Genomic DNA, 9,412 nt, shown 5'->3' on the forward strand with positions numbered 1-9,412 from the left:
ATAACTTCAGAAACATCTCCTCCTATTTCTTCACATTGACGTCATCAGTCAAAGTCAACTTTATTGTCAATCTCAACATTTCTTTGTACACAGAGAAAGATCGTAATACTGTTTCCCACAGTCCCGAGGTATAAAAAAACTCACACATTAAAATACAAGAACACTCAATAATTACAAAAAAACACAAAATAACCGTTTACTTCAAGTCATCATGACATCGTGACACTTCTTGTACTAACCAATTTATAGGGATAGAGGGTCATAAAGTGACTTTTCACAATGATACTCTACTTAACCTACTCTTTTTTTGGTTAATTGGTTTTATTATTACAAAGCAAAGCCATGTTTGGATTTAAACAAGCTGACTTTTTTTCCAAATTAAACCCTACGTTACTTAAAATTGTGTTTTTTGTAACTTTTCCGTCTTGATTTCGTCACCAATTGAGTTTTCTTTCCCCTATATATTGCTTTCTGTATATCCTCCTCCTCGTCCTTCTTCTAACATCAGTCTTTCTCTCTTCCTCTCTGCGTCTCTTCTCTCTCAGGAGATCGTGGCGATGGTGGCGGCAGAGCTGGCGTTGCAGAACAGTTTGGAGGCGGTGGCTCAGTCCGTCGTGGAGCGAATCAAACGTCTCCATCACGACGTCTACGTGTCCGGACGACAGAGAGCGACTTTCTGCAGCCGACACGAAGACATGACGCTGCTGATCCGAACGCTCGACTACCCGCTGGCCGAGGGAGGAACCCCCACTAATCCGAGTAGGAAAATATACTAATTTAGTTTAGTTTATTTGTTTATAGTGTCGTGGACAGTAAGTAAAAACTGTAAGTCAAAGTCAACTTTATTGTCAATCTTACAGTTTGTGTGTACAGAGAGATCCAAATACCGTTTCCCACAATCCTGAATACAAAAACAAATATATATATGTATATACCTATATATACACAATCAACAGACACATATATACACATGCACACATTAAGACCTAAATAAAAGCACAACAATCAATATACAAAATAACAGTCAATTCAATATCTTTGAGAAGGTAGTTTTTACCGAATCACTTCATCATCACTTAAAGGGGACCTATCATGCAAAATGCACTTTTGTACGTCTTTTCTACATGAATATGTGTCCCCGGTGTTCCAGGGAACTCACCAAGTGTCAGAAAACACAACCCTCTCTATTTTCCTCCATACCCAAATCTCTAAAAAAGGGGCTGCAACGGATCTGATAAAAACTGATCCAGATTTGAACACTGTCCTGACGTCAGGACGGTGGCGCTACGGCTATTGGGCCAACTCCACCAATCAGGAGGAGACAGCCACGGCCATTGCCGTTCGAAAGCGCTGGAGACGCTGTAGTACATATGCCAGGCCTGTAGGTGGTGCTGTTCTCACTGAATCAGCCCAGAGCTAAAAAATGTCAAATTGAGCAAAATGAGGCATGACTAAAATGCATGATCTGTTTGGTATTTTGAAAAAGAAAAAGTATAAATATGCCTTATATAGGTATGGTCCTAGACTATATTATTCAAATGTAGCATGATAGGTCCACTTTAAGGTCAACTAGTTTTAGCAAAATGCACTTTTTGAAGTCTTTTATACATAATTATGTGTCCCCGGTGTGTCAGGAGACTCACACATATTTAATGATATACATATTTCTATATATATATATTTGTATTTTTGTATTCTGGATTGTGAGAAACGGTATTTCCATCTCTCTGACTGAACACACAAACTGAAAGATTGACAATAAAGTTGACTTTGACAAAGTGTCAGGAAATGAACCCCTCTCTCTTTTCCTCCGTACCCACATCTCTAAAAACGGGGGAACAACGGAGCTGATCCAGATTTGCTGCGTCATGACGACATTACTAAAAATGTGTGAGGAAACCCCCCCCACTCAGAATAGGAACATATACTAATTTAGTGTATACTATTTGTTTATAGTGTCGTGGACAGTCCCCATTAATCGACTGTCACAAAAATAGACAGTCCATTGCTCATTTCCAGCTGTTGTCCAGATGATAATAGACACCTTTTTAAAATCACAATACATCAACAAGAATGTACAGAAGGAGCTATAATCACTAGTCCATCTTAAAGGTCTCCCATTATGCTGTTTCCTGGCATATTTTATGGGTCCCAGATATATAAAAGTATATAGAAAACATGTCTACTATGTGTTTTGCTCTAAATACCAAACAGATATCATGTCAGATCATGTTCCAAACCACATCAAGGATTCTCTCTGAAACAGTATGGAGCTCAAACTCTTTCTCTCTCAGGTTTACCACAAGGTGAGTTCCTTTTGATTTATTTTTTCGTCACAGGAACACACTTTGCTGGCGGCGAAAATAATCCCACCAGACTCCTTTGCCCCTCCAACAGAGGGATGTCCTTGTCCTTTTTCCTTTTCGTCATTTCAAGCGATAAAAACTCGATCTTCTCTCAAATTATTTATTTCTTTGGACGCCCTCGTCTCGAGTTCAGGGTCAAATGACGGCAAGACGCCCCCCTGGCGCAAACGCTGCTATCCAGTACAGGTTAGCTCTTAGTGTTAGCGATGCTAATGTAAACAAAGACCATATTACGTCCAAAACACGTCGCGCATTGATTCTGATGGCAACGTTTCTGATTGGCCCGTGGGTGTAAAGCCCGCCCACATTTCCAATATTACTTCATATCGGACGCAAATCTGGATCAGCTCCGTTGTTCCCCCGTTTTTAGAGATGTGGGTACGGAGGAAAAGAGAGAGGGTTTTGTTTTCTGACACGTTGTGAGTCTCCTGACACACGGGGGACACACCGGGGACACACGGGGACACACCGGGGACACACCGGGGACACACCGGGGACACACCGGAGACACACCGGGGACACACACCGGGGACACACACCGGGGACACACCGGGGACACACTGGGACACACTGGGACACACCGGGGACACACCGGGGACACACCGGGGACACACACCGGGGACACACACCGGGGACACACACCGGGGACACACACCGGGGACACACCGGGGACACACCGGGGACACACCGGGACACACTGGGACACACCGGGGACACACCGGGACACACCGGGGACACACTGGGACACACTGGGACACACTGGGACACACTGGGACACACCGGGACACACCGGGACACACCGGGACACACCGGGACACACCGGGGACACACCGGGACACACCGGGACACACCGGGACACACTGGGACACACCGGGACACACCGGGGACACACCGGGGACACACCGGGACACACCGGGACACACTGGGACACACCGGGGACACACTGGGACACACCGGGGACACACCGGGACACACCGGGACACACTGGGACACACCGGGACACACCGGGGACACACTGGGACACACCGGGGACACATATTGATGTAGAAAAGACATCAGAAAGTGCATTTTGCATGATCGGAGACCTTTAATGATTTCACGTGTCCTCCCCTCAGGTGGGCGTATCTACCCGGTGTCCGTGCCGTACTCCAACAGTCTGAGCACCAGTAAGACCAGCGTCATGCTCTCACTCGTCATGCCATCCCAGAATACTCTCACCAACGGCACCAACACCGCCTCCACGCTGGAGGAGGGCACCCCCACCCCAGGGTAAGCTTGTTTGTTTACTCCTGGTCTCCTTGTACTCCTATTTCTGCTGTTATATAGCTTGACTTTCACTCCATTGCATGCTCGAAATCAGCCACATTTTGATTTGAACTTTTTTACGCTCTTGGAGTTTTCATGTCGATTTTATATTTCTTAAAAGTAAGCTATCTCAAATAATACACGTCCCGTCAATAGACTGCTGCAAAACTGTAAAAAGAAATGCAATTATTAATCAATGCTACACTGTGATTCTGACCACAGAGAACTTCTCTCAGCTTGAAGCCAATGTACTTCACATTTAAAATACAAAAGGGTGTAGGGGGCGGTTTGGAATTGTTCCGACGTCTCCAAAAGCTGCACAGATCTTTGTCTCCTTTTTGACCCTTCAGGCTCCTGTAGTTTAGCTTTAAGTCCTGGCTTCCCTCTTCTCTGCTGTTGTGAGTTTAGTTCTCCCCCGTCTGTAGAGTTTATTCTGGCTGTATTTATGTTAGGTGAGTGTGTATTTATGCCTAGGCAGCGTTTTTCGCTCTCCCGTTGTGTTTCCTGCCGATCTCCAGCTGATAGAATATTCTAATATCGTACTCCACACACTGTAATGTTAGCATATGGCTTCAATTAAATCTGTATACCCCCCGGGGAGCCATTTAACTTTGATTTGGGTCCGGATCGTATCAGATGCTGCTCACGGTGGCAATCATTAATGCTTATTTTTTCAGAACAGCAACATAATTCCCTTTTATTGCGTCTAAAAAAAGGATAATTTCCGAGTCAAAAGGACGGGGTTTTCTTACACACAATGTGAAATGTAGTTTAAAGGGGCTCTGGGATGTTTGTTGGGGGGGTTTTCTCCGCCCTGTAGTGTGTTTTTATGGGTTTTAGTGCATGTAAATGGTCTGCAAAGGGTCAAATCTCTCCAGAGAGAGTTTCTCTGTCTCAGAAAGGCATTGCATTTTTTTTTTTTTTTAAAGTGTTCATATTAAAATGTTGTTAGAACATGGGAAGAAGGATTTTCCTACATTTTTCTGACTTTGGTTTTTCGTGTAAATCTCAAAATATCCGTTTTAAGGCGAGACTCGGCAAAAACATGGTTTTTCATGAACTGGTCAATTTGGAGATTTTGTGTTATTTTGATTCCATAACATGTTTTCTTTCAGGCTTTTGGAAGGAAAACTTACAAAATACACATTTGAGTATAGTCTGTCTATTTGCGTCTGTAGATTTCTCCTAAATTCACCAAAAGTTAGCTTTCTAACGTAACATAAAGTACTGCGACCGCTGTTTGCACCATGTCATCAGAAATATCGTTTGGAAAGCTCTGTCTCTCCTGCACAATCTCATCGGATCCAAATATGGTCATTTCCTTTCTATCAGCAACCAATCGTGAAAGCACAAAGGGGTCTTAAATCAAAAAACGCAAGCTGTCATCCAGAGAACAGGAGGGTAGCGCCTCACAGCAATCTTTAAAGGTCGTTTTCTCAAAATGAGTTTTTTCTCATAGTCTGAGTGAGAGATGTCCACTTCAGTAGCACTTACATACACCAAACCTTCCAGTTATATTCCTATCAATATTATGAAGGCTTTTACAGAAGGGTTTGTTCATATATCCTTCATAGCCTGAATTATATAACATTTTATACCTAAAAACATGGCGAAAATGGATATTTTAGGGCTGTTGACAGAGTGATACAAAGAGATATCCAAAATCCCTTCTGTAGAAACGTTAGATTCTAATATGACTACAAAAGGAAACAAGCATTTTGAACCTGGCTTTATCCAATGTTCAGATATGTGTTCCTGAAATGTATTAAAATATGCGCATATCTAATTAGACAATGCCTCATTTGCATATTTAAACGTGCTATTTCATAAAACTTGTAATACAAAAAACAATTGACTTAATGAAAGTAATTAACTGGAGACATTTCTAGCTGATATCTTTAAGTTAAAAAAGTACCCTATTCACCTGTAGTGTCTCGCCTTGATTTACAGAATGACAAAGTGAGCAATAAGTGCAAATGCCTCTCCATCCACGATTAGCAGCATGTCAGAAACAGCTTAACAGGCAATGTGTATTCTTGCTCTTTGGCAGGGTAACTAATGTGGTGTCTTTGGTTTCTTTCCATTGAAGCGTTTGTCTTGTGTTCAGAGTGGCTTTCAAGGAGCTTGAACCGAACCTTCATTAAGCTGCTGGAGCACCCTTTTGTTTTGCACTTTGCTCTTCGTCCACACAGATCACTTCTCTTTCTCTCCGTCGTGTTTCTGTCCGACTCACATCTGTTCCTCTTGTTCCCGTGTGTCCTCTCCTCTCCGTTATCCTCTTACCTCTCCGTTATCCTCTTACCTCTCCGTTATCCTCTCCGGCATCTTTTCCATTTTTCCTCTGTTTTCCTCTCCTTTTTTCTACTGTCTCAATTCCTGATCTCAAATGTTTCCCTTCTCCTCACCATCTCCCGTTTTCCACGACTTCTCCCTCCGTTGTCCTCCTGGTTCTCCTCTTGTCTTCATATCGTCTCCACTTCCTCTCCGTCCTTCCTCCTCCAGCTCGTTCCCCCCCCCCACCCTTCACACCTCTGTTGACATCCTACAGCCTATAATTGAACTCCCTTTCTCCCCTGTCTTCTCTCCTCTCCCCATCTCCACCTCCCTGTTCTCCTTCCCCACCTCCCCCCCTCCTCCTCCTCCTCCTCCTCCTCTCCCTCTCCCCTCCTCTTCCTCCCTCCTCTTCCTCCCCAGCAGTCAGAGTCCCACAGCCACCCTCCAGTCCACCAACACTCAGACCCAGAGCTCCAGCTCCAGCTCGGGGGACGGCAGCCTCTTCCGGCAGAGAGGCAGTCAGGCGGCTCAGCCCGATGAGACGGGGAGGGTCCCTCCGTACATCGACTTCACCCAGTTCTACCGGCTGTGGGGGAGCGACCACAGCGAGGGGGGGGGACTGGGACCCCAGTGAGGAAGAGGAGGAAGAAGAGGGGACTGTTCTCTGGGACACAGATTGAAAAAAAAGACTAATATTTTAAAGCGGGGGTTGGGATGAACGATGAATATGCTTTTAATGTTAATGTTTTTCTAATGTACGGAGGAACTCTCCCCGTCTCACAAATAAGTGTCCTGAGGAAGAAGGGGATGAAGAGTAAGAGGTGGAAGAAGAGGGGAGATACAAAGAGACAGACTTCAGAGTTGGGATGAGCGACGAAACGCTTTTAATGTTTAAAATAACTGTCCTAACGGGAAGGAGATGCAACATTTCTCATTCTCACTTCAGATTTTGTATTCATCACACTTAATAGAGAGGTGCACGATGTGGTATTTCTTCGTCGTCCCGTTTTTTAAGACATTATTTGAGGCTTCTAACCAAAAACACATCCAGAAGCCCATTGACTTTGTGATAAGCGAACCAAAATTGCTAAAAAAACGGACTAATTCCGATGTTTTAGGACTCATTCCTGCACCTCTCTATCAGTCACCAACATGCGTGGAAGAAACTCAAAGCAATTTAAGCCATTTCCCCCTTTTTTTTTTTAATACCTTTTTAAAAGATGTACCGTTGAATAATATGTAAAATATCTCGGTTCGTCGAGCGTTGATTAGTTTCACCGTGAGGAGGACTCGGAGGAAACCAGAAACAAAGAGACAGACTGTGTTCTCGGGGACACGGATTGAATAAAAGACTTTAAAGCGGGGGTTGGGATGAGCGATGAAACGCTTTTAATGTGTACAAAATAACTGTCCTAACGGGAAGGAGATGCAACGGAACATTTCTCATTCTCACTTCAGATTTTGTATTCATCACACTTAATAGAGAGGTGCAGGATGTGGTATTTCTTCGTCGTCCCGTTTTTTAAGATATTATTTGAGGCTTCTAACCAAAAACACATCCAGAAACCCATTGACTTTGTGATAAGCAAACCAAAATTGCTAAAAAAACGGACTAATTCCGATGTTTTAGGACTCATTCCTGCACCTCTCTATCAAGAAACTCAAAGCAATTCAAGCCATTTCCCCCTTTTTTTTTATATACCATTTTAAAACATGTTACGTTGAATATTGCGTGTGCGTGGAGCGTTAATTGGTTTTACCGTGAGGAGGACTCGGAGGAAACAAGATGCAAAGAAACGGCTTCCTGGCACGTGGATTGTAAAGGACTAAAGTGCACGAGGACACATCGAACCAGTGGGCCAATAACCACCATGAGACTGGGAGGAACTGGTGAATAAATATGTGTCAGTTTTAGATGCCGGTTATTAGTGATCGTGAAAACTCCAGATTGTAAACATGAACATGTATCTGCAAAAAGTAATCCGATGACACAATGTACTGTAAGGCCTTATAAGGACTCTATGGATGTGTTTCAAAAGTACTTTTTTATTTGTAATGAAAGTTTATCCCAAAAAGATCAATAGCCTCGTTGTTACTGAGAACTTGTGAAAAATGCCAGTTTTATGTCTTGATTTTCACCAAATTGTTACATTTATGTTTTAATAATAGTTTAGAGAAGTGTCTCTTTCATTGCACCGCATTAAAGAAGAGTCATGCCTGGAGCTTTTTTAATGAACGCGTCTTATTTATAACAAGATATATTTATATAAACAACGCTCTGGAGTCATTTTGCAACACCAGTGAGAGCCTCTTTCCAAAAACACATGTTGTGCTTGACTTAAAACACTCCCTTTCTAATCTGATGGTAAAGAGGTGTTGAGGTGCAGATACTAGACAGTAACGTGCAGCAGGTGCATCAGGTGCGTCCTCTTGACCTCCTTTGAAGCTTTAAAACGGTTTTCTTCTGCTCCGTTGGAGTTTAGGATTTTAATAGAGCTGTCGTCATGAATGCCATAAACGCCTGCAAATTGCATGTTTTAGACGAATGAAGCACTTCTTCACTTAGTTTATAGAAAAGGCTCTGTGTATGAATACTACACACAAAGTAGAAGTACTCAGGTATTGTACTTCAGTAAAAGTAGAAGTACTCAGATCTTGTACTTGAGTAATAGTAGAAGTACTCAGATATTGTACTTGAGTAAAAGTAGAAGTACTCAGATCTTGTACTTGAGTAAAAGTAGAAGTACTCAGATCTTGTACTTGAGTAGAAGTACTCAGATATTGTACTTTAGTAAAAGTAGAAGTACTCAGATCTTGTACTTGAGTAAAAGTAGAAGTACTCAGATATTGTACTTGAGTAGAAGTACTCAGATATTGTACTTTAGTAAAAGTAGAAGTACTCAGATATTGTACTTGAGTAAAAGTAGAAGTACTCAGATCTTGTACTTGAGTAAAAGTAGAAGTACTCAGACAGTAGAAAAGACTTGTACTTCAGTACAGTACTTGAGTAAAGGTAGAAGTACTCAGATCTTGTACTTGAGTAAAAGTAGAAGTACTCAGATCTTGTACTTGAGTAAAAGTAGAAGTACTCAGACAGTAGAAAAGACTTGTACTTCAGTACAGTACTTGAGTAAACGTACAGAGTTACTTTCCACCACTGTTTTCTTATCACCAAAGTGTATTCCCTTTATCTCCAACGAAATACAAGTAAATACTAGGATTTGTAACTTGTGATCAAACATTATTCCTCTTTCTCTGACAGAGGAGCCCAGCCCACATGTTCTCTCCTCTGCCTTGGTTTGTAGTGTGTCAGTCCATCAGAGGGCAATGTGGAGCTACATGAATCCATCACAGAATATATCTTCCAACACCAACCGGTCTCTTCATGTTCTCGCTGTGTTTGACTTTTAGCAGCACAAACGGCTGATCCTGTAACCTGATGCTCGCAGGATTATTCACCATGACAC

At 42.7% G+C, this 9,412-nt stretch overlaps 1 protein-coding gene across 4 annotated transcripts in view; it reads left to right on the forward strand.

Moving 5' to 3' along the window:
* Positions 1-8,174, forward strand: part of tab1 (TGF-beta activated kinase 1/MAP3K7 binding protein 1) — a 24,655-nt gene extending 16,481 nt beyond the window's left edge. The window contains exons 9-11 of one of the 4 annotated variants that reach the window (XM_034148241.1): positions 546-759; positions 3,482-3,635; positions 6,366-8,168. In XM_034148241.1, the coding sequence (XP_034004132.1) occupies positions 546-759; positions 3,482-3,635; positions 6,366-6,579 (582 nt within the window). In that variant the 3' untranslated portion in view covers positions 6,580-8,168. Of the gene's footprint in view, positions 1-545; positions 760-3,481; positions 3,636-6,365 lie in introns of all 4 variants that reach the window. The other 3 variants (XM_034148239.1, XM_034148240.1, XM_034148238.1) reach the window with 3 other exon arrangements.
* Positions 8,175-9,412: the final 1,238 nt, after the last annotated feature.

Source organism: Trematomus bernacchii, unplaced genomic scaffold (genome assembly GCF_902827165.1).
Source record: "Trematomus bernacchii unplaced genomic scaffold, fTreBer1.1, whole genome shotgun sequence".
In the NCBI taxonomy this organism is placed as follows: domain Eukaryota; kingdom Metazoa; phylum Chordata; class Actinopteri; order Perciformes; family Nototheniidae; genus Trematomus; species Trematomus bernacchii.